The 26,155-nt window shown below is 34.9% G+C and overlaps 1 protein-coding gene across 2 annotated transcripts; it reads left to right on the top strand.

Moving 5' to 3' along the window:
* Positions 1–459: 459 nt before the first annotated feature.
* LOC128998060 (uncharacterized) lies at positions 460–25,672 on the top strand. 2 transcript variants are annotated; one of them, XM_054424026.1, is made up of 9 exons: positions 460–559; positions 3,663–3,758; positions 6,485–6,724; positions 6,996–7,106; positions 7,725–7,814; positions 8,892–8,984; positions 9,808–9,894; positions 12,751–12,852; positions 18,943–25,672. In XM_054424026.1, exons 1-9 carry the CDS (start codon positions 482–484, stop codon positions 23,887–23,889), a joined length of 5,844 nt encoding a protein of 1,947 aa, XP_054280001.1. In that variant the 5' UTR covers positions 460–481; the 3' UTR covers positions 23,890–25,672. The 2 variants fall into 2 exon arrangements, with proteins under 2 accessions (XP_054280001.1, XP_054280002.1); XM_054424027.1 differs by lacking the exon at positions 6,996–7,106.
* The last annotated feature ends 483 nt before the right edge of the window (positions 25,673–26,155 follow it).

Below are 26,155 nucleotides of genomic sequence, written 5' to 3'. Positions count from 1 at the left end.
AAAAGGTGTGACTGAAACTGCAACGAGGCACATCCTCTCCTCGTTCCATTGCAACCTTAAATTTGCCTATGTTCTCCTTCAGCAGAACCAGACTGTTAAGCACATAACTTACGGTATTGGCTTAAGTTACCACTGTAAGGATTCCCACTTCCAAAAAAATAAACCAACAATGCTCTCTAACACTGCCTTTTGATGCAATAACCATCACAGTTAAGGCAACGTTGAGTATCACATGGCGTTCAGGGGAGTGTCCCCAGAGCACTCTCCCGTACGCCACATGACTAGCCAATGCAATAAGGCATGGTTTAAGGTTATCAGTTAGCCTAGGTTTTTGTGATTTCTTTACGGAGTTTCCTTAGATTCACATGTTGACAGTCAAATTTAGAGTTCTTTAAATAGATTAAATCAGTTAATAAGGATGGGTTTTTGTAGGTTAATTTTTTTTTTATTTCCAGCTTTGATCCAACGAAAAAGAAGGAAAATGAGGACCAGACAACAGTGTAAGACTTCAAAACAACCTTCAATAACATCCTCAAAAATTGTTAAAAATGATCCAAAGGTAAGAAGTTGTAAGACGAGCATCTATATTTTTGCAATAAGCTCTTTAACTCATTAAGAGCAATAGACTAACCATATGTTGATTCCTTAATATCCTTTGTTACAAAATCTATTTTAATACAGTGGAACCTTGATAAGAAGACCCTCGATAACAAGTCGCCCTTGATAACAAGTGTCATTTTCAAATCCTCTTAAAATTATTTTACCCCTAATCACAAACCTCGATAAGAAGTCAACTTTGATAACTAGTCTTATTTTACAATCCCCATGAGAGTCTTGTTATCAAGGTTCTACTGTATTATTGTTATAATACCGTACTTAATAACCTGATCAGCATTGTACGTGTTATTAAATTTACCTTAAAAAAGGTGATAAAAATACATCTAATAACACTTCCCCCACAATCCCCACAATGCCGATTGTGGCTGTTTGGCAAAGCCCGCACACCATAGTCGCAGGCTTGCAAACTGCATCATGCCATGCGGCTCAACCTAAAACTAAGGCAGTGTCACAGTGCTGAGATGTCATCAGATGATGAGTTATTGTTAGCAAGCTGTATTAGTTGGTAATGGAACTCTACATTTAATACTTAGTTGTTGATAGTAGCCTCTGGATTGCCAAATAATATTAAAAAGGTTTAAATACCTGCTATCAAGCAATCCATTTAATTGCAGTTGCAACAAGTTTTGACTCCTATTGCAACTGCAATTAAATGGATTGCTTGATATCAGGTATTTAAACCTTTTTAATTTAATTAATACTTAGGCTTGGCTCGTCCCCACTCCAACATGCTACTTGGCTTCCATTGATATGGACAGACAACCTGTTGGTTTGAAATTGGCATGCAATAATGCTGATCAGCACAAGCTGGATATGCGTCCATACTTGGCAATACTGATCTGTGCCATTCGGGACAGTGGGGATGTGGCTTTACATGTCTTTTTACACGTAAACTGTTGAGTCACAAGGCAGTAAATAAATCTTAAAACACCAAAAACCATTTTTAGCGAATTTCCTTATAGGGAAAAAGCTATTAAAGTAGTACTCATGTAAGACCTGGACTCGGGACGGATTTACTTTTTCGTTTTGACGTCCCTAGAGGCCAAAAACACCATCCGTTCAAATTCATATATATATATATATATATATATTAATACAGTAGAATCCCGCAAACTCGGCACTCGATAACCCGGCATTCTGGATAACTCGGCCATCATCTGGCTCAGAAAATTTGTGATTTTTTGAGTCTGAGTTAAACATGGGATGGACTCAAGCCAGCTCAAGTCAAATCATTCGCAACTCATACCAAGGGTTTGTTGTACTATATCTGATGACTTAATACTGACTTTTAATATAAATATAAATAAAAAAGGCGTTAAAAAGCTTAAAAATGTTATTTTTCTTATTTTTAACCCCAGTTCCTGATAACCTGGCATTTCACAAACTCGGCACCCTTCCAGTCCACATTACGCCGGGACTCTACTGTATATGTGTCCGTTAGCGCGATAACTCGAGCAAAAATCATCCGATTGTGATGAAATTTAGTACAAACGTGTAAACTTACGTTTATTTGAACGAGTTCGCGAACCATCGTGATCGGGCTATGGGAACAGGGGTTTATAAGGGGTTTTATGGGTAAAAATTGGTTTTTCCCATTTTTGACACAAAAATTTAAAATTAAGCATTTTCTTTCCAAACCATTTTGTAGAGCTTGAGAAACAAATAATTTAGTATATTGAAGCGTTATTATGCGCCTAATGGTTACGGAGAAAAAAAAAAAAAAATGTAAATTTAAAATTCCCATGTTATTGCTATGGAGAACAAGTAAACTGTTGTAGTTTGCTTGTTTATCAACATATTTGGATCAAATTTGGAAAATATTTTAATTTCTTACTAACTATTAACCCTCCGAGTGTTATGTGTCGAAATTTCGACACATAACACTGTTTAGTTTGTCGGCGAAGGCTCTATGACTGACAAAATCGGATTGAACTGAATCGAGTTTGGTATCGTTTTATTTGGCAGATTCTAAGCTTTCTCCCGAGGTCTGTCTCTAAGCGCTTTTTTTTCTCGAGCCGATCATAATTGTAGCAGACAGCTGACGAGCGTATTTGTAAACAGCTTGGTTAACCTCGCACCGATGACTGATGTGTTTTATTACGTTTATCATTGTTTTAGTGTTAAAAATCAAAAGTAGTGATATACGTGGTGCATTATAAGAAGATTTAAGTGATTTTGAGGGGCTGGTTGATGATCCTGAAGAAGTAGGTAGTGATATTGATGTAAATTATCAGCCAGATTCCTAGCTATGGTTAGGCTAAGCATTCTTAGCTAAACGTTATGTACTGAAATCTTTTTTTTTGCCCATAACTTATTTATTTGCAAATCTACTTCCTTAAAATATTATTATATATTTGTAATCCTCATAAAATTTAGAACAAAGTGGCTATTTTCAAATATTTATAGGCCTATAATTTATACAATTTCATTGAGCGCGAACTTATTTTTTTTTTAAATTTTCCAAAATACTTTTTTTTTACCCAAAAAATTGTTTGAAACAAATGTTCCTTATGTTTTATGTATAATATTGAAGCCCATGGTTTTCCAAACAAAATGGTATATAGAACAGTATAATTAACATTGTTTTTAAGCTTCTCAGATCCGTTTTAATAAAACCTTGCAAATGCGCAAAAAATAGGAAGACATTAAGGCCAAAACTAGGGACACTCGGAGGGTTAACATAAAAAAAACAGTGTTACCGGTACCCTCCCTGATGCAGCAAACCTAAGTACTTGTTAAACTAATTCTATTTAAATAGGAAATACATAATACCTATATTTTTAAGTAGACATTTTAGTGTAAATCCAATCAGGCAAATGGAAATTCGCTTAGTCTGCAGGTTAGGTTTGCTGCGGCGGGGGTATTTTTTTTTAGAATAGGAATGTTGTGTCATATTTATTTCCAGAATATTAAATAACATTGCAATCGAGTTTAAACCAAAATAATGTACACTTAATTAAAACATTATTATTTAAGTTACCGTACTTAATCCTTGCTTTAGGGTGGTTATTGTCTAATAGTTATCAGTTTCTTCAATTTTACAGAAAATAAATAGAAAAAAGAGAGGAAGGCCCAAAAAGAGGGGAAAATCCCAAAGCATGGAAGAAGAAAAGGTGCCATCTCCACCAGTTGAAGTACAGGTATGTTGGTATGTTGGCCTACTATACTCTGTACAATGAAACCTGTCCCCTGACCTCCTACCTGGGGACTGGCCAATGGTTTAAGTTGGGTCAGTCCTATGTAGACAGGTTCCATCACAAACTGTAGCTCCACCTTCTGTCACTGATTATAAAAAAATGCTTAAACTATTAAATAATTAATGACAAAAACATGATACATTTGTATTTGTATGTATTTTTGTGAAATTAATGTTCTTAGTAGAAAAAAGTTAGAAATGCTGTTAATTCTTGTCCACAATCCTTGAAACCATCATTTACTCCATAAACTTAACACCTGTCCGCAGAAAAGAACTCCATCCACACAATACAAGACACAAAGCAAACATAGATCTACCCCAACATAGACTCTCTAAATTCAGCAATACACCACAATACACTGGCTCAAAATTTTACAATTTGCTACCACAACAATTTAAAGTTCTACACAACAATAAAACATTTGTCCAACACTTAAAAAAATACCTCACCAATAGACCATATTACAACATAAACGAGTACATAGAGGAACACACATACGTACACATACGCCAGCTCACTTCGTGAACAAATAGAAAAATCCCGTCCAGACGGAAGAATTATGACGATTCCCCGATCTACGAATTGTGGTGAAGACATCGAAGGTAAAAGGTAAAAGGTAAAATATATTGTTATCAGGTAGGCCTAATGTGTTTTAGGGTGTTTGAAAAGGTTATGTGTTTTTTTCCTTGTGATAATCAGTATTATATTTTGGTTAGGCATAACTTCAATAAAGACTAATATTAGGTTCTTCAAGATTTTGTGCAAGAATTTATTTGATGGATAACCAAAACTACCTCACATCATTAGGTCGAGTGACAAGTAAAGAAACTAAAGAAATATCAATATAAAACAGTTTATAAATAAAAAAAAACTTTTTAAAATACCACGTTTTTAAACGAGTGTCCGTCCTAGGCTATCCTGAAAATCTAGGATATCCCAGGCGTATCGCTACTGATAAGCCGGGTCAAAGGGCGCTAGCTAGCTTCGCCGCTGCTTGCTTACCTCAACAATCGGTGCGCGGCCAAATAGCAAAAATTTACCCCCCTAGGAAAAATAACTCGTTACACCGCCCACTTACATCGGGATGAAAAAAAAGAAAACGGCCAAAAAGAAAAAAATCTTTGAACTCCGGCCAAAACAAAATACTCCATCCCCTAACCCAATGGTGAATCCTGCACCACAGGTCTCAAACTTAAAACAAAGAAATCTCTTCTACTAGCCACTACCAGCCAACATGGTGCTGAATGATTTGGTATCAAGCACCAGGCGGGGATTTACATTGCAAATGCCTTCGGGGTCTTCGTCACCAATTTTGACAGTGTCTATGCAGCCAACATGGCCAGAACAGTCATCACCCACACCCTTTCTTATCCCCTCTGTCCCAACTGTCAACAATCCGAGGTGTCGAATGACTTCCATACCCAGAATCATCTCCGTAGTGAGTATGAACGTACAAGGCGTCTCCAATCCACCGTCTCCCCGCAGCTTCTCCTGCTTGCCGAAACGAATACTCAGCCTTCAACAGTGTCCCATCTGCCATCCTCAGAGGAGCGGTTTTCTTACAAGGCTCTATCCCCTGGCGTTGAAGTTGTTCGGCGACTCCTCGCCCAACCAAGTTAACTACGGACCCAGTGTCCAATAAAGCCTTAAAAACGCTGCCCATCAGCACAACTGCAACAAAGGGCCTTGTCTCCGAAACTGATAATACTCTCTAGGCTATAACTCTAAATATTGCAATAAAATCAGAGATTCAGATTAATATTACAAACCTTTCAAACCAAAATTAAAAGAACGTCGTCCACTCACCACTAGCAGGTCTCTACCCAACTCAAACCTCCAACACTCCTTGAGCACCAATATCACCACGACACCGATGTCACCAAATCACTCGACCTCTCACTTGACAATTCACAAACCAGCTGTTCACTCACCGTCGGCCATGACTCGAATGTCCGTCCTAGGCTAACCTGAAAATCTAGAATATCCCAGGCTTATTGGTACTGATAAGCCGGGTCAAAGGGCGCTAGCTAGCTTCGCCACCGCCGCTTGCTTACCTCAACAATCGGTGCGCGGCCAAATAGCGAAAATTTACCCCCCTAGGAAAAATAACTCGTTACAACACACAAATAATAAAAACCTTATGCGACGGGAACGACTCCGCCCGAGGAAACACAAAGGACTACTTCATACAGTGCAACTAAAAACAACATCCTCAGTCGACGGCTCAGCTCATCGTCGCACGCTGCTTGGCAGCACCAGCGATGACGAGATTACTCGTCACCCACATTTAACGTGTTAAGGCACACTGTAACAGTGTCAAAAAATGAGAATACAATAACTATAGGCCTAAATTGATTTGGAGCAGTCATAGTGGAGAATTTCTAGGAATTTAATCAAGTAATGTTAAATACAAAAAATATACTGTAGGCCTACATATGGATCTACTAATGTTAGAATGTAGCCTACTTTAACCAACACTAAAAACTATTTATTTCCTAAATGACACTATTCATGTATATGATTTTACTTTCAGTCAACAGTTAAGATATTATGACTTGATTTGAATTTCTCTCATAGCCCTGTTTAGTTGTACATTGATTTTTTTACTTTCTAAATCAATTTCATTAGGTTTTTCTATTGTATTTATATTTTTTTAATATTTGTTTCAGAACATAGAGCGAAGAAAAATTATAGACCCAAGAAATAACATAGAACCCAGGAAAAACGTAGAATCCAGAAAAACCGTAGGACCGAGAAAAAACATAGAACCTAGAAAATCCACAGGACCAAGAAAAAGCATAGAACCCAGAAAAACCGTAGAACCAAGAAAAAGAGGAAGGCCTTCCAAAATTACTAATCAACAAATAAATACTGACATAGACTTCATAAACTGTGACCTAGTTCCTCAGGTAGGCTAAGACAACTAATGTTTATCAAAGTTATGTTATGACATTCAAATCCAAGATAACTCTCAATAATTTGTGTTTTCATTAAATTAAAAGTGCTCTTGTTTTATGTGGAAAAAGTCTCCTAATGCAATTAATACCTGTGATATTTTAAAATCTATTACTGTATGAATTAGTGATTTTAACTAATCAAAATATGGGATATTTGTCTATGTGTAATCTGTGGGTGGTTTAGTTTAGTTTTTTTTTTTTTAATTAAATGTAATTTTTTTAGGAAAATAGCGATCCTGCTGATGACAACCTAGAAGAATTCGACCCTTTAAATTCGTCTTTTAGTACCAAAATTGGTAACCTTGAAATTCTAAGCAAATATGAAATCAAACAGGTAAGTTATAGTGTCAATACAAAGGGATAACTAATAGACCTTGGCCTTTTAAGATTTTTTGTGTCAATAGCAGGCTTACCTGAATCGTAAAGAGTCCAAACTGGCAGAAGAGACTCAAAACTTTACACTATATGCACAAAACATAAGAATATTTCACTGCCACTGAAAACATTTCCAACAAAGGAAGAAAGAGTTTTTCCTTGAGTAAACCTATTTCTCTGTATGTCCTTAACAGTTCATTAAGGTTTACTTTGCTGACCACGTCAGCAAGTCTGGGTCCTCTTTCTTCTCAATCGGACTTAGTACTGAGGTGGTTGATTTTTCTTTCAAGAAGGCATATTATTTATAAGGTCTTGTTCATAGGAAACCAAGGGAGGACTTGTCCTACCTGTTATCTTTTACCATTTACTTCAGAATGAAAAACATATCAGCTAGAAGGACGTCTTTTGTTATGTTTAAGTCGTAATTGTATCAACTTCATAAATCATATTAGTTTTATCATTACAACTGAGATTTTTAAGCAATGTAGCGGCTTTATGGTAATCAATATTTTTCATTTCAATTTCAAAAGAACATTATGTATGATAAGAAATTGTTCAATAAATGTTATTTTTTCAGGAGCCGGAAATAGAAATAATTGATAGTGTTATTCCGCTAAGCCCTTTGAAATATCAAACAGCACAGAGTGATCTGCTCCTTGATTTGAAGGTAAAAGTTAAAAATTTTTTGGTGTAGTGTTTGAACATGCTCATTGTTTATTAGTAGTACAGTGCAATTAGCTTAAAAAAAGAGCAAATTGGGACATCCAAAAAAAAAGTTTCAAACCAGTGCCAAATTGTTGAATACACTTCCCTCAATATGTAAACAAAAGTTACACTGATTTGAGTGTCGGGTTTGGGGAGGAGGGGGTGTACATAGTACATACAACAACCGTTCATAGTAGATAGGTATTGCATGGTATCATTTTGTTCGAAATTTAATGTGGATTATTTTGGTAATTGATTATGTTTTAAGAAAAACGCACCGTTTTTGAGGTATTTGCGAAAAAGTAAAAAAAGTCCTATTCTCACCCCATTTTCACCCCCTTCCCCCCAAACCCGACACTCAAATCAGTGTAACTTTTTTTACATATTGAGGGAAGTGTACTCAACAATTTGGCACTGGTTTGAAACTTTTTTTTGGATGTCCCGGTTTTGGTTTAATTGCACCGTACTATAGGCCTAAGTCACTTTTTTCAAATTCAATAACAACCATCAGAAGTAGGGGTGTAAAATGCATCAAAATTCCCATTTGATTTGATTCGATGCATCAAATCGCGATTCAATTCAGTGGTGATCAAAAAACGATTCAATTCAAAATCTTTTGAACCAAATCGTTGCTTTGAATCAAAATTTTTTTCCGCTTCGCACACTCCTAATCAGAAGCATATATTGTTCTACTTATTTGCTGAAGCGCATGGTTGTCCAATTTCCATAAGCATGTTTCCTTTGTACGTAACTTACTTATCTGTTCTAATACTGAGTTTGGTAGGTATTCCAAAACTGTTCACCTTATACACTCTGTAGATAATTATTTTATCTGTTGATGATACATTTTTACTAATGATCTATTAATGTTATTTTCATGTTCTATTAAGGGAGTTGGTTCTCTGCACTTAGCTGAGATTTTAAAAAAAACTTAGCATCTGTATGGCAACCAATGGAGTTTCAATTTTACAAGAATATTGTTACATTCACTTTGTTACACTTATGATTGGATATTGTTCAATAAACATGATTTTTTCAGAGGAAGGAAGAAGAAATGATTGATAGTGTTATTTCCCTAAGTCCTTTGAAAAGTGATACAGCACCAAGTGATCTCCTCCTTCATTTTGAAAAGGTCAAAGTTAAGAATTTTTATATATAGCCTTTAAACATGCACTCACTGTTGAATAGAACTTGCAAATTCAATAACAAACGTCAGAATCATATGTTCTGTTCTGCTTTGGACCCGATTGGTGCTACAACCTGATGAAACATATCGGAAATAGATTGAAATATCACTGTGGGGGGTCTTGTTTCTAATGCACCTTGTGTCTTAGGGATGAGGGAAGGGGCTTGGGAGAATCAGCTAAATTCTATTTAACTGATTTAAGAACGATTATATTTCACTGAACCCACTGTAGGCCAGTAACATTTAATGCAGTATGCTGAGTATGCTGTTAACATAAAATTCTTCTAGATTACACATAAAAGTTTGATGTGATGTTTAACCCTACATTTTTCACTCTGTGCACCTTGAATACAAAATTAAATGGGCTTTCAACCTCCGTGGCTACTCAGCTGTACAACTTCTGTGTTTAGCCAGTCCACATAGTTCCATTTATCACCAGTGGCACGCTGAACGAGCCCCCTAAACCGGTTTTGCACATTGCTACCAATCCTAAGGGAATGTATGGATTAGTGCGCGAGTTGAACGACACTAACTGCTGACCGGCCACCACCTCGCTGCGCTGGTCTTCTATAGCTCACGGACTTTCACTTTACTAGATACTAATGTAAGGTCGGATGTTGTTCCGAACTCACACTTGCACTTGTTATTATGATCGCTTAGCGCGGATCGTCCAAAAGTATATCAATATTTTTCATTTCAATTTTATGAAAACATTGTTACATTGTTACTTGTATTATTAGGTATGGTTCAATAAATATGATTTTTTCAGGAGGAAGAAGAAATTATTGATAGTATTCTGCTAAATCCTTTGAAAAGTGAAACAGCTCAACGTGATCCGCTCCTTGAGTTGGAAAAGGTAACAGTTTAGAATTTTTGTCTTTAACAGATGTTCTTTGCCTTTGAACATGCGCTTATGGTAAAAAAAAATATAGGTTGTGTTAGCCAAAAAATCTTTTTTTACTTATATTTAGTTTTAAAACTTTTAAAATCATATACGAGGTGTGTTTTTTAAGTAAGTATCATTCTGAAATTAAAAAAGATGTGCTAAGAGATATAGCAATAATTTTATTTATACATGAAAGCCTGTACCTTGTTCTACTCTTCTACATAAATTCCGTCAATATTGAGGCACTTGTCATAACAAGACCCTCTTCATAGACCCGCCTCATAGTAATTTTATTTGAGGTATAATAAAAACATTTAATTTCCTAATCGTAAATTTGTCATACAGTACTTTAAAAATCAACTTTCAGGCATGCTATTTTTGTATCAAAACCCCTTTTTAATAAAATGCTTATTTGGTCATTTGCACACATTTTATCGTTAACAAAAACTAATCTTTACTGGTCATCTTCCCCCTGCGGTTCATGGTTAGAATAGAACTGCAGCCTTCCCGGGCTTGTCATAAGAGGCGACTAAAAGGGTGCCGACACCCTCACTGGGAGTCCTTGGGAGTGCCCCTTTTGTGTTGCAGGGGTTAATGTGTGCTCTGCACTGCCAATGGGTATTCTCAGTGAGTCGTGAGAAGCCAGGCACTTCAGTCCTTGGTCAGGGAGTGCGGCATGGATGTAGAGGTTGGGCTCTACATTGTGACTGGTGACCCCGGCACGTCAGGTATCTGGTGCTGGGAAAACGGAGGTTGGGCCCCGGGGAACTGGGGTAGGGGTACTGTCCCAGAGGGTATACCCTTTCCTGACTTTTTCAGGCTGCCCCTTGCCGCACGATGCGCTGGTAAACACATGATGGCTTATAAAAAAGAACACCTGAACACATCTTTGATAAGCAGCTCGGATGAGCAAGAAAAGAGGTCAGAAGTGGAGCGGGACTCTTTTTGGCGAAGCTCCATGCTCCAGAGACCGCCAATAGCGGAAGGTGTGAGGACGTCTCCACCACCTGCATCTTTTAGGTGCTCATGGGATTTCCTGCCTTTAGGATCACCCTTGACGAGTGGAGAAGGAAATGATTGCAGAGTAGATGTTGAACCCGAGTTGCCGGAAACTCTCCTACTGATCATGGCACCATCCTCTAAGTATGATCAAGGGATGCCGGACGAATCCCTTACAGCATCTTTATGATCATAAGTTTCGGGAATGGTGCTTCTGCGTTAGGAAAATCTAGACGCAGAAAGTAGCATTGAAAACCGGCTCCGAAACATGGAGCAGACCAAAAATGCTTGAAACCTTCAAGACACAGAGAGGAGTTAACCAAGTAGTTAAATATGGTATAGATAAGCTCAAGGAAGACCTTGGTTTTGTCTTCGCCTGCCGGCTGGTAAGCAAGGCGGCCATGGAAAGGATCGCCGAAAAGGTGGTGTCTCTGCCTGACGACAATGCACCACCTTCCAAGAAATGCAGGAGGCCTTGAATCAGAAAGTCCTTGAAAAAGAGAACAGGTTGTTCGTACAGCAAAGCCTAAAGTTAAGGTCAGTTCGACCCAGACTTCCAAGTCCTTCTCTGACGTAATTACCGCTCCAGCGAAGCCTCGATAGCCACAATAACCTGCGACACCCATTGAGGGGAGCTCCCGAAAGGGGTCAGTCACAGAAACACCATCTGGGACTGTGTGGGAAAAGCCTTTTGTGAAAGGAGAAGAGAAAATTGAGGCGGGCAGAAGTCGGATGGCGGTCGCCGAAATGGCAGACGCAAACGCCAGTAAGTTGTTAGCACTCCAGCATTTGAGGGTTGGATGGGTTAACTGCAGGCTAAGACGGAGGGTGGAAGTAACAGAGGTGTTTTTAATGCCTTGATTTCGGCCATTCCTCCCGAAACTGCAAAGGGCCCGACCGAGGCAAGAACTGCCTTCGATGTGGGGAGCTGGGTCACACTCGTAGGGACTGCATAGTCGAGTCCTGATTCCTTTGTAAGGAGAAAGGCATCAATGATAAAAACAAAAAATCAGCAAGAAATGTAAAAACTTTATCAGTGTCTCTTAATTAGGAAACTACCTCTTTGTGGGTTATTTTGAGGGGGGGCTTGAAATGTTGATGGTCTGGTCCTTTCCTCCAAAAATTGTCAATATGGCCCTTGAGTGATGGACAACGTCTACTGAAACGCCAGCCTCTAGTCTATTTAGCTTATTCAAAGTCGCAGTCATTGCCCTGAATTTGACAATCTACTGTGACCGTGGAAGCCTATTATCTAAATCAGGGGTCACCAACCCTTTTCACTCAAGGGCGTGAAATAATAATAATAATAACTATTATAATAATTAATAATTATAATTATTTTCTGAAAATAATTTTTGTTAAAATTTTTCTTTTTGTGATATTGTCTAACAAAGTAAGGCTTTGCTCATAAGGAATGCAAAATAATTACAGTAGAGGTATCTGTATTTTTATGAGAAATACTGTACAGGGTATTCAAACTAGTACAAAATTTTCCTCATAAGGAGCCACCATTTTTAAGTGAATAATAGTATCCTAATTATTATTCCATCAAAGTATTAAAACAAAAAGTAAAGTGGCCCCAGGTCCAGGTCTTACCATGAGACCTACAGTAATAGTTTATTGCCTATATGGAAAATTCACTAACAAATACTATTAGACAAGTAGCCAATAAAGCTGTCAAGAAAAATAGAAGTGTCCTGGAAAATGATGATATTCATTTCCAAAAATTTTGGACTTAGGTGTTTTTTGCATTTTAAAACATTTAAAATTTTCTGTATCAAACTGTTTTGGACATTTGATATTAATAATTTGGAATTTTCATTATAGGTGTCTGTGATCTGCGGCAATGATAATCCTTCTGATGATGATGATTGTTTTGATAATGATGTCTTTGATGACTACTCACATGCATCTGAAGATGAATCACCGGTAAGTTTAATCACACATTTTATCTTCAATAATTAAAGAAGTCAGGGTGTAAGTTAAGAACGTAGGGTTTTTTTGTTTTGAGATTCAGAAAAAATGACATATCTAGTGTTATACAGGGTGTTTTTTTAAAACTTGCATCTTCATTTATGTAAAAACCGCAATAGATAGAAATATGCAGTTTGCGGGAATCATCTATTGACGTAGGAGGCCCAATTGTTTTGAATTCAACGTTACATTCACATTCAACTTTCCCCCCTGCCCACAACTTATTTTTTTTAAATAGCAAGGTACCCCTTGTGATATATCAAATGAAAGAGCATGAAAAAAGAAAATGTTTAGTGAAAAAAAATTGAAAAGTGGCTCATGAATTTGTGAGATAATCATCCCCCTTTCCCCTACCCATTACTTTTTTTTAAATAGCAAGGTACCCCTTTTGACATATCAAATGAAAAAGCATGTGAAAAAAGAAAATGTTTGGTGATATTCATTTTTAATTTGATATGTCACAATGGGTACCTTGATATTGAGAGTGGTTTAAGAGTTTCATCACAAATAGGAGGCAACAAGTAAAAATAAACAATGACTACAGTAATCCTCTCATTGTACAAACGGGTGTGCCCCAAGGGTCAACGTCCTCAGGTATTTTATTTTTAGTGTTCATCAACGATTTATTAAATCTACCTTTTAACGGAAATATCTTTGCTTTTGCTGATGACATTGCTCTTTTTTACACACAAAACGATTTGATGTTCATGGAAAATTTAATAAACGATGATCTTTTACTTTTAAGAAATTGGTGTTTGATCAATAGAATGCAGGTAAATGTAAACAAAACCAAATTTGTTAATTTCCACTCAACCGGTTTTGAATTGCCATCTCCTTTAATTTTTCACTCCTCAAATTGCAGTCCACAACTATGTAATTGCCAGCCGTTAGAAAAAGTAAAATCTATAAAATATTTAGGAGTTCTACTTGATGAAAAAGTCACCTTCGAACCTCATATATTAAATCTACATGCTAAGATACGAACACAAATAAGAAAATTTTATTTTTTAAGAAATTTTTGTAACGAATCACTTTTGAGAACATTATACTTTGCACTAATCAACTCAAGATTGCAATATGCCTTGCCATGCTGGGGAGGAACTTATAAAACCTTGATAAATAGATTAAGAACAACACAAAACTTTTTTATGCGGATAATTTTGAAACAACCTAAAAGAACAAGTTCATTTCCACTCTACCAACAGTTAAAAATTTTGCCCATACAGCACCTTTTTGTTTTCAAAGTTCTTAGACTGTTTTTTGTTCGAAGTGGAAACAGAGTTAACGTCATACCAAATATTACACACACATACATAACAAGAAGCATTACCAATAATACTCTGAAACTACCCAAAGTAAATAAAGCTATTTTTCGTCACTCTTTTCAATATCTAGGTCCAAAATACTATAATTCTCTACCACTTCAAATAAAGAATAGTTTAAATTTAAAGCATTTTAGCAAAGCAACGATAATTTGGCTTTCTTCTCAGCAGGACATAAATTATATCAATAATATCCTGTTGTAATAACTTTCATTGTTTATTAAAACAGTTCTTGTTTTGTCCATCAGATGCACAGTTCAGGCGAAATTCAATGTTTTATAACAGATGCTAGACCATAAATTACAACGTCATGTTAGCCGATAAGTTAGTATAAGCAAACTGGTTACACTACTGGATCAAGTAGCCAGTTCTATTTCTCTACATCTCATGTATTGTTACATTGTGGTTTTTTGTGGGAAATAAACTTCATTATTCATTATTCATTATTCATTATTCATATTATAAAAAAAGTTATCGGTAGTGGGAAAGGGGGGATTATCTCACAAATTCATGAGCCGATTTTCAATTTTTTTTCACTAAACATTTTATTTTTTCATGCTCTTTCATTTGGTATATCACAAGGGGTACCTTGCTATTTAAAAAAAAATAAGTTGGGGGCAGGGGGGGAATGTGAATGTAACGTTGAATTCAAAACAATTGGGCCCCCTACGTCAATAGATGATTCTCGCAAACTGCATATTTCTATCTATTGCGGTTTTTACATAAATAAAGATGCAAGTTTAAAAAAACCAACTCTGTATATTAAATTTAAAATTTTAAAGATTTTAAACATCTTTTAATGACTTCTTCCTTCCTTAAAGGGAACTTGTACATTCGAGCTGGGTGTTATTTAACGTAATAGCATAAATAATTCTATTACTGAGGCGTCACCTATTACCCTGGTAATAGATTACTTAGAATAGCATACCCTATTATTTTAGTAATGTCAGATGAACTTTAAACGAATAAATAGAATAACTAACTATCCCATTAATAATGTCTTCCTATTGAAGTGAGAATAGTAGAAGTACAAAATAATATTACCTTGGTAATAGATTTCTGAGAATACAATTATTGTTATAACATCATCTGGACTGTAAAAAGAACTAGTGAAATAACACTGATTGTGTATCGCTATTAACTGTGAGACACAAATATGGGTCTCAATCCCGGGATTCCGAATCCCAGGATCCTGGACGATTTTTGATACCTAGAAATCCCGGGATTGGTGTCTTTTAATCTCGGGATTAACGGGATTGCAAAATTTATGTTTATAAAGATTTTTTTTGAATTTGAGGAATTTTGCTTATGGAAAATAAATAAAAATACATCCAATAACACTTGAAACTCAATAGGCGAACATATGTAAATATATGTTTAATGTTTTTTGACGAATTGGATTTACTGTCTGTTTGTTATTACATTAGTAATTACATTAAGTAACAGTTAGAACAATTAATTAGTAATTACATAGTTAATTATACTAGGCCTATAAGTTATTTTGAGTTTTACTTTTGACATTAAACGTAAACAACGCAATTCATGTCGCAAACATAACATGGCAATCGGTGACGGTAATTGAAGTATCATTTTCTTAATAACATTGAAGCCCTAAAAATTAACTATAAACACACCATTATTAAGATTGCTTATATTTAGGGTTTATAACTTTATCTTTGTATTTGGTTATTAGTGTGGTGATTAAATATTTTACAATCCTAAATTACGTTTTTCGTACACATGCATAAGCAGATTCTTCCCATATTATCTTTTTGTTGTTTATCTTTAAATTTTGAGGTATTTAGTTTCCATTTTAGCGTGACGTATAGGGTGTAGGCTAAATGCGAGTGCGGTTGCTCGAGATTTTTGAAAATTGTATTTATTATATTCTAGAATGACAAATCAACATTTCGTACATTGTAAATAAGAAAAAATATTTTATTTCACTTAAAATAATGACAGTCTATGGGATGTAGGCCTATATATATCAAACTATCATCCACTTTAAGGATAGGGAACATACTCTAAAACCATTAGGAAGTACTCATGAGTATGATACTAGAAATAGGAACAATATTGCAATACACATATATCATTTTGAACTATTTAAAAAGAAACCTACTTATGCTGGTGCATTATTTTTTCCAAATTAACATTAACCTTAAGACAAGAGCCGAATCCAAGAATATTAAAAAGGAAACTTAAAGATTTTATATCAACTAAAGCATTATATAATATACAAGAATTTCTTGACCCAGAGTTTAATTCAAAACCTTCTGGGACTTGAAGGGCTTTTGGATGTTTAGAATATTTTACTGCTTTCTTAATTTATTTATGATTGTTATATGTTTTGTTGAGAATCTCTATTGTAATAGTATAAATAACCTTCTTTTTATTATAAAAAATGGTAGAAATAAGTTAGAAAACAGTTTTAAGTTATAATAAAGAATCACTTTTCGGCACTGTTCAATATACTGTAAATATGTACTAAAAGAATAAAGATTGTTTGAAATGAAATGAAATGAAGACGGGTGATGAAAGTTGAAAGTTTCAGCAAAATTGCGTAGTGTAACACTGATAAGGCCAGTTTAAAACATTAAAGGACTCAACAAGGGGACTTCTCCCTCATTTAAAATGGCTAAATAGTTAAAATCATAAAATAATATAATCCCGGGATCGACTGCGACAAATCCCGAACTCCCGGGATTGGATTGAAGGCCCGGGATTGAGACTCCTTGTCACAAACCAGGTCTATGATAGATGTGCTAGTACACCTACCTTTCATGAATCCATGCTGATGAGGCGAGTGAGATGTTCTACTAGTCTTTTTGGGCATTTTTAAAATTATTTTTAAGAAAGAGGGTAGGATTAATAGTAATTGTAATTAATAGTAGTTGTATTTTATATGTAATTATTTAGCTGAGTTTGGTCTCCTTTCTTAAATTTAGGGCACACTTTTGTAATCTTGAGTGCTGATGGGAAAACACCACTGTGAAAAGACTTGTTCGGATGATTAATTGCAGGGGATAGGCAAGCCTGTCAGCACAGTGCTTAACTAGTTTTGCTGAGATTTCACCAGTTCCACTTGATGTTTTGTTTTTCTAGGAGGATATGGTGTCCTTAACCTCTTTTCATTATTTGGAGTTAACATTAGTGTTTGCTGAAAAGGGGCTGGTATTGGTGGTGTGTTTCTTTTTTGTGGCCTGTTTAAGTTGAAACTCTTAAGGGTGCGCTCTACCTCAGCTCGGAAATCTCAGCTCGGGCTTTAGTTGCTATGTTGCACCATTGGACAGTGCCGCGAGAAGCGCTTGCAGAGGTTTCCAAGATTACTGTTTTCGAATTAACCAATAGGTAATGATAGCTACAAATGGCTTATAGTAGTGCAAGTACTAATCTATAGTTCTTCGTTTTCCAAACTTTCAAATAACGTTTTTCAATAAGTTAGTGCTAGTTGAAAAGACTTTTTTTTCTTGTCCTACAAATCAAGTTTATAAGGTGTGTATTAAAAATAAATGAAATAATGAAACGCAGAACTATAGAAAATTTCATCTTCTTTAATATGAGACCTTAACTTTGATTCTACCTTCAATGTAGCAGGTGAAAACAGTAATCATGGAAACCCTTGCATTCGGTTGCGTGTCAGGGGTAGAGCGCACCCTTAAGTTGTTATCAGCAATTATAAAAAAACTATGTATTAGTTTACTATAATTTCAGACTGTTTTAATTTCCTCTCAACTATAGAAAGTTCAATTGGAGCATTCTCTTTCATCACGCTTGGTTCTTATTTCCTGGTTCATTAAATGGTTGAATTTTTTACATATTATTATTTCCCTATCAACGATGTTTAAGAGAGGTTGCTGTTAATGGGAAGAAATTATCAGCGTCATTTCACTTGTTCTTTACAGTCCAGATGTAACAAAAATAATGGTATTCTGAGTAATCTATTACCATGGTCGGCTTATACTATTTTGTACCGGTACTATTACTTCACTCACTTTAATAGGAAGACGTGATTAGTGGGATAGTTCTTCCATTAATTTGTTAAACGGTTCATATGTTGTATTAAAATAATAGGGTAGGCTATTTTAAGCAGGTTAACTTATTACCAGGGTAATAAGTGTGACACCTCAGTTATAGTATTATTTATACTAGGCTATTACGTTAAATAACACCTAGCACAAAAATTCTTAAAATTGTCTTTTACTCAAACATGTTTTAGCAATTCTAGAGCTATTTGTAACTACTTTTTTACAAGATTTAAGTCTAAGATTTAATCCTTAGGGACTTAGGGCCCAAGGCAGCGATGTCATGTTTTCCAATCCTGTTACCTGCCACTACTTTATATCAGTACACTTCACCCTTTGTACTGTACAGGCTCACCTCATGCTTTGCTGAATACGTTCCACGCACAGGTCCGTAATCTATGTGAATGGGCATGCAAGGTTAAAAGAGGCCACCAACATCTTTTACTGAAATAAAATGTAGGTTACGTTACTGTGCCTCATCTCGTTTTATAGAGAACTTGTTAAGCATGAATATTTTACAAAGTCAGATGAATTTAACTAAGCCAATTAAAAAATTTACAAAAAGTAGGCCTAGAATAGTTTTTGTATTAAAATCTCTATCTGGGGATTCCTCATAGTATTACCAAGTTTTGAGTATGTTTAATTTACGCCTATCTTAAAATTTTTGCTCCTGTTCTTAATAGTACTGTTTTTTCCAGGGCACATATCAAGAAGAACAAACATTCGAAGAAATGACAAATGAAATCAATATTGAAATATCTGAACCAGCACAATCAAACTGCTTTAATCTTGATTGTGGCGCCAAAACCCGAGAAGTTATTGGTAATGTAAATTTGTCCAGTGATCTCGATGCTATGTGTTATACCAATATTCTTAAAGCGATTGAAGTTATGTTGGACAATAAAGTAAACTCATTTGGACTAAGAATTTCAGAAGATTCTGTCATTGGATCTATGATCACTGACATTGTTCAGGACTCAATGAGTAACACTGCAAAACTTGAAGTTTTGAAAAAAATTGCTTACGGTATAATTTTGTTTGAGAAAGTAAAAAACAAAGATCCCAAAATACTGTCTCTAGAAGACTGTTTTATTCCAGCAAAATTATATATTCTACTAGACACTATCAAAGAAGTATGTACCCATTTTGAGCAATTAGAGGGTTACGAGTCACCTGTAGAAGCCCTCTCCTGGTTTTTTCATTCAGCAGGATCAAAAGTTACCAATAATGCTATAAATAAAATAGAATGTGAAGAGAAAAAAACAGTTACACTGAGTAACATTAATATAGTTCTGGAAGTCATCAAAAGTAATTGGAGTGATTTGTCATTGTTTAAAAGTAACAAAACTACAACTACACTTGGAGTAAAGGATACCTTATCTCCTATGGTTGTAGATTCATCAGAAACTGTATTGAATTTTAACAATTTGACAAGTTGTAGTTTTGAAAACACAACTGGACAAAATACAACTGGAAGGGGTGAACCAAATAACACATTGATTCCAACAAAATCACCACAGGACAAATTAACCCCAAAGAAAACGGCCAATAAAAATCAATTGACTTCAAGTTGTGGTGAAAATAGTTCTAAAAAACAATATGTAATGAAAAGACATTATTGTTTGTATTGCAAAAAGGTTGTGTCTAATTTTAGTCGCCATGCATTAAACCTACATAAGAATGAAAAGGAAATTTCAGAAATTATAGAGTTAAGGAAAAATGGAGATAAGGAAAGTATAAAAGAAAGACATTTGCGGATGAGGGAAGTTATGTTAAGAGGTAACTACTTGCATGATAGTAAAATACTGTCAGAAACAATTACTGAGGGGTCTGATTTACCAGCTTCTCATTTGTTACGAAACTGTAAACGGTTTACATCCGGTCCTAAAAAATTACAAGATCTGACTATGTGTCCATATTGCAAAGGTTTTTATTCAAAGAAACATTTTGGTAGTCACGATAGAAACTGCTATTCAAGAAATAAATACAAAAGTAACTCAATCAGTAATAACCACGAGAAGAAATCAATTAAAACCAATGTTTTACAAGGGGGGAAAATGTGCAAAAGACACTGTGTATTTTGTGGACTCTACATTTCAAGATTTGTGTTCTACAAGCATTTAATGACCGAACATAGAGATGAAGAACCAACCATTCAGTATATTGCCCTTATGAAGGAAAACAGTGAAGACAATATAAATAAGAGAAAAGAAATCCTAAACTCATTACAGCTAAAATGCAATGACGGTCGCTTATCAAGAAGGGCTAAAAATGTCTCTTCTGTGATTATTTCCGAAAATCCTTCTACTGTACCACCAAACACAAGTCAAGGCTTCCTTCAAAATAAAGATGACAAACCCATTGAAAATGTTGTGATCACAGTTGACCCCATGAACCCATGTAAGTGTAGTAAATCCATTAAAAGTGTTAACAAAAAAGATACAACTAATAAAAAAAAATCCTCTCTCATTCGTGGGCATAGATTTAGAAATTTCCACGGTGTCGAACTTGGTTCAAAAAGCAGAATTTGTGTGACAAACGACAACTTCACTCTTAGGTTAAAGAAAGACCCTGTAATTAAAGAAGCCTTAGATGACAGTCTTATAAAGTCAATTATTTATAAATACCAAACAAATATCAAACACAAACAAATAAAAAATAACAAAAATAAATATTACGAAAACAGTATTTTCAAAAAACTAAAATTAGGGTGTAATTTCTTTATGAAGCTGAAAAAAAAGGATCATTCAATATTTCAACTATATGACTGTCTAACATCTCCCAAGAAGGAGGTTGTTTTCGAAACCATTAAAGATATGTGTGAATTCAATGAAACCACGGAGACAATTGGTGTCTTAAGTATGCCTTGCAGACTTTCTGCGTTCATAAGAGATGCTATTGAACGAGCGCTTAGGGATCTGGAATTTAACAAGGCCACAAATACAACAAGTAGAGAAGCAGCCATGCAAGGAACTGAAGACATTTTAAGATTTTTATCTAAGCTGGATGTTTTATCAAAATCTTCTAGGCCTACAGAAGTTAAGAAATCAAGTAAAGTTAAATACATTAAAAATAAAAACAAAGAAACAGTTGAGATGGATTACAAAGCATTGTCTGCGTTGACACAATCAATTGATGACAACACTGAAAACATCTCCGATTTGATTGATAATGATAAAAAGAGTCAAAATCCGCAGATCTCAATTCCTGGAGATGGAAGTCCTGGATGTGCTTATAGTTATGAAGACTCTATTTTGGGTAAATGTACCACAGAAACAAACGTTTCTTTAGACTTTGAGCAATTGCATGGCTTACAGGCTAATTGTCTATACCCAAAGGTCGTGAATCCAACACATGAGTCCATAAAATCCATAAAGAATACTACCAACACAGAAAATAGCAATGAAGAATATGGAAACTTTGAACAATCTTTGATTGGAAAAGATAACTTTAAATTGTCTACCTCGTTTGAAGACAAAAAGGAAAACTCACCCTCAAGTACCCAACTAAACAGTGAATTAATAGAAACAGAAACAATTTTGAAGCAACAATTTATTCCTCCAAAAATAATTAATACAGATGAGGACTACAGATGCAAACATCCAAAAAAACCAAAAACACAGGAAAAAAGGAAATACTTTTGTCCATATTGTAAAAAATTGGTCAAAGAATTTTCACGTCATCTAAAAGATGTACATAAAAATGAAAAGGAAGTCATAAAAATAACTGATCTAGCCAAAAATAAAGACAGGGAATCTGTAAAAGTAAAACTTTGGCTCATGAAGGAATTGCGGTTAAGGGGCAATCATGATCAAAATATATTATCAGTATCAGCGACACAAGGGTTAGATGTACCTTCATCTCATTTGACTTATAACTGTAGAAAATTTAAGCTAGGCCCGAAAGCATTAAAAGATCTAGTAATGTGTACATTTTGTAAGGATATTTATCCCAAAAGGAATTTTTACAGGCACCTAAAAATCTGTTACCCAAAAAATAAATATGAAAGAAGCTTATTACAAAAAAATCCGAAGAAACCATTTATCAGTACTCTAAAAGCCAAAAGTAATTTACGGAGAGGTTACAGTTTGTTTTTCAAGAAAGTTTTTCACAGGCACTTCAGACTAGGCTTATCAAGGAACAAGAATCAACATAATTTACCTGTTTCTAGTAAAGATTTAAAGCATACTTATGATGAACAATGCCAGCTGACTAAATCAAACATTGTACGAGCAAGACACTACTGTTTATTTTGTGGAAAAATCGTTTTAAACTTCATAAAGCACATATTGAAGAGACATCACGGTAAAAAAACTATAATTGAGTACATGGCTTTGATGAATGGAAATACTGAAGACAGTATAACAAAAGGAAGAAAAATACTAAGGATGTTGCATCTCAAAAGTAATAATGTTTACCTTAGCAAATTAACACAGAAGAAACTACCTGAGAAATGTTCTGTAGAACCAATTAATGAAATAGGTCTACAGATTGGTCAAACAACCCAAGTATCTGAGAGCATAGGCTCTGCACCTGAATCCAAGGAAGACAAAAACATGCAAGACGGATTACAGTCAAGTCTCAAAAGGTTAAAAGAGAAGGTCACCGTCAAGAATCATGATCATATACCTCATCCAAGATCTGCTGCTAAATGTTATGGCATTTCCCTCATCAACATTAACCCACCGATTCCACCTCCCCATGCTAGCAGTAAATTTATACAATTGGTGCTGCCTAAACTTAAAAGAGACGATATTTCAAGAATTGCTCTGAATGATCCGTTACTTGTTGCTACTGCAAGTAGTATTTTAGAAAGAATGCTTAATGAATCAAAATTTACTGGAGTTAAATGCGCATCAACCTTTCTAAGAGACGGGGGAAGTTTACTAAAATGTGCAATGTCAATTGACAATACCATAAAGGAATTTCACGACTTACTCAAGCCATCAAAAATTAACACTGTCTTTGAAACGGCCAAAGAGATGTGCGGATTAGACGAAAAGACTGGAAAAATAAAATTTACAAAGAAACCATTTAGAATCATTTTTGTGATAAACAAAACTACAGCGCAAGCCCTTACAGATGTATCAAATAATACATCTATGAGTGAAAATGATAAAATGCAAATTAAGAAGGACATAAATGAATTTTTAGATCTGAAACGAATCAAATTCAGAAGCTTAATAACTCAATGGCCGGGTTCAAAAAAGCTGAGGGAATCTTCTGAAACTAGTAATTTTTCAAATATTAAAAGAAAAAGTAAAAAGAGAAAAATATACTCTTCGAGCGAATCTGAAGAATATACGTCTGATGAAAGCGAAGAGGACAATGAAGTAACTCCTCAAAATACGAGAACAATAACTAAAAAGGAAAAACACTTTGAACACAACAGTTTATCTGAAAAAAGGGAACATTCTTCTCATTTAAAAAAAAAGTGGACAGAGCTACAAAAGAGGATTGTTATAATGGAATTTAAAGACTTTATAAAAAATGGAACAAATCCTGGAAGAAAAAGGTGCCGTGAATTGATTGCTAGCAATGATGAGCTAGTTGGAAGAACAGCGGATCAAGTAAACCTTATCATTGATAACATTAACAAAGGAAAACTAAAATTACCCTATGAGTTTAAGTACCTTAAAAATTAAGATTGTATATAATAGAACTTACTACTAAGTTCTTTCTCCTATTAAAAATTAAAATTATGTTATTAATACAAGTGCGAGATAGTGTTATCCTGCTAGGGCCTTCAGAGTAATACAAATAAACCATAAGAAATAATTAGATTTATAAAAAGAGTCTTTTTCAGCTTTGTTAATTTTACAGTTTTATAAAAAATTTACATTGAAATCTCCTGTTACATAAATTGAGCTGTTTAGCGAATTTCCCATATAGGGAATAAGCTATTTTATTTCTTTTTTAGTATATCCAAAAATAATTCTAAATTTTTATAAAAATCTTAAAACTGCATCATTTGACTTAACTAACGTACACCACATTTACCTTCTCGTCTACAATAAAAGGCAGCTAAACAAAATGTTTCTAAACAATTCAAAACTGTTACCTGATCAAAATTTATCCAATGTTCCACTAGACAAATAATATTTACATTTGTTTCATGTAGAATAAGGTTTAACTAATTTATTTTGGGCACAATGCCACCTTGTATGTTCTCTCATTCAACACTTATCATCACTATGGCATCTGTCCTAAGGTGCAGCTCGCATACTTAAGTTACCATGTGTTCGACAGAAACACTACCTCTAACTCATACAGCTGGTGAACAAATTATCAGTTTTTGGCCGTTCTGGTTTATGTCCTTTGTTAGAGATTCATAAGCTTCATCGTAATCACTTATGTGTGGTTTTATGTGGTAGGCCTATTTAGATTTGGTTACCAAACCGTATACTGAGAATTTATGGATGTTTTGACAAGTTAAGTGCTTATTTACATAATTTGTTGTTGAAGGTTTCTTGAAGTGTTTTCTAAATAGTGTTACTAAACCTGCACTTATTGTCACTGTAAACGTCAGCAGATATACAGTGGAGCTACCTCTTCTTGATCTCTTAGCTTGTGTATAGCGTAGCGATGTTCATGTCTGCTTCGACAACAATGACAGCTTATCATTATAGGGTAGTCTCAACTTCTGGTTATTGATTGTGAAGGGGTTGAAGCAGCATTCCTGAAGGGTATTGAGAATTACCTCTGCACTCTTCCTTTTGCCCTATAAAGTGCAAGCCATGGTTTGTGTAAAAATGGTGTGGAAAAAGATGAAGTTCTAACTGATTGTTCACTTCAGAGTGATAAATTTTTCCTAATGGCCCATAGTTAATTTCCCTAATTTAGATTTGTTTTTGCGCAAAGGCAGTTTGGCAACAAGTAAGGCTAATGCCACACAATGCGATTTTCTCAGCTCGGAAATTGAAATAATCTTTGCTGGATTTACATGTAAAACGTTAAAAACAGCCGTACGTTGTTGCAACTGAATACCGCCCGTGTGGCAGTTAGCCAACGGTAATGTCAGCTGCAAAAATGGACCCAGGTACATCCTCGCACGACAGTTGTCAGCTTAAATTTCCACTTTGCGGTTTTATCGCTATAAACCAGCTGTTATCAGCTGTAACTACAAACCACCTCGTGTAGCATTAGCCTTATCAAAGTCGCTGATCAAAGTCTTGATACTTTGGTTCTCCACACCATTGGTCCCATAAAAATAAAGCCATTTATTAAAATATGTATTAAAATATTTTGAAAGATCTTTAACATGCTTTGTAATGTAAGCCAACGTCTCCGGCCTTACAATAGAAGTCACTTATAGAGTAGTTTTATATTGTACAATATTCCTAAGACTGCATATTGTTATTGTATTTCTGTTGTGTAACTTTAAGTTTTTTGTAACTAGAATTGTATTGTATATAAAAAAAGTAAACAGTTTTTATTGAAATCAATGCCTCTGCTATCTATACCAAATGTTTTCTTTTGCATGGTTCCCTCCTAACTAATACAGTTTAACTCTCCACATCAGGCCGGCTTGGAACTAAGTCGAAGAAGGCAATTTAACCCGTAATCAGAATTAATTACATTAACTCTACAATTTATATTAATAAATTGTAGAGTTAATGTAATTAATTCTGATTACTAGAGGCTAAAATAATTTGTATCAGAGAAGTAGTGTACACTTTACAACAAACAATAAGTAAATGGGGTTTGTGAATAGATTTGAATACTGTACAAACTCTTAATAGACGGACTGTGAACATTTTCTAAGATTACTTTGGTGAGGTTTCAGAAATTTTTTAGTTCTGTCATTTGGCAGGATTCCCATGTATACAGGGTGGTAAAAAAGTCCCTGGACAGTTAAATGTTTTAAAAAATAATGAAGATAGAGCTACAATACTTGGTACAAAGTTACAG

Source organism: Macrosteles quadrilineatus, unplaced genomic scaffold, assembly GCF_028750875.1.
Source record: "Macrosteles quadrilineatus isolate MER2022 unplaced genomic scaffold, UCM_ALF_1.0 Scaffold_7__1_contigs__length_78375512, whole genome shotgun sequence".
NCBI lineage: Eukaryota > Metazoa > Arthropoda > Insecta > Hemiptera > Cicadellidae > Macrosteles > Macrosteles quadrilineatus.
The sequence above is the reverse complement of the archived record's forward strand: the minus strand, read 5'-3'. Positions and strand labels throughout refer to the sequence as shown.

What these genes read in the sequence shown, in the direction of transcription:
- LOC128998060 (XM_054424026.1), top strand. Translation starts at nt 482, where the DNA reads ATGAGGACCAGACAACAGTGTAAGACTTCAAAACAACCTTCAATAACA. An exon ending in CGCTCCTTGAGTTGGAAAAG is followed by an intron (nt 9,895 to 12,750) that starts GTAACAGTTTAG and finishes TTTTCATTATAG; the next exon opens with GTGTCTGTGATCTGCGGCAA. An exon ending in CATCTGAAGATGAATCACCG is followed by an intron (nt 12,853 to 18,942) that starts GTAAGTTTAATC and finishes TGTTTTTTCCAG; the next exon opens with GGCACATATCAAGAAGAACA.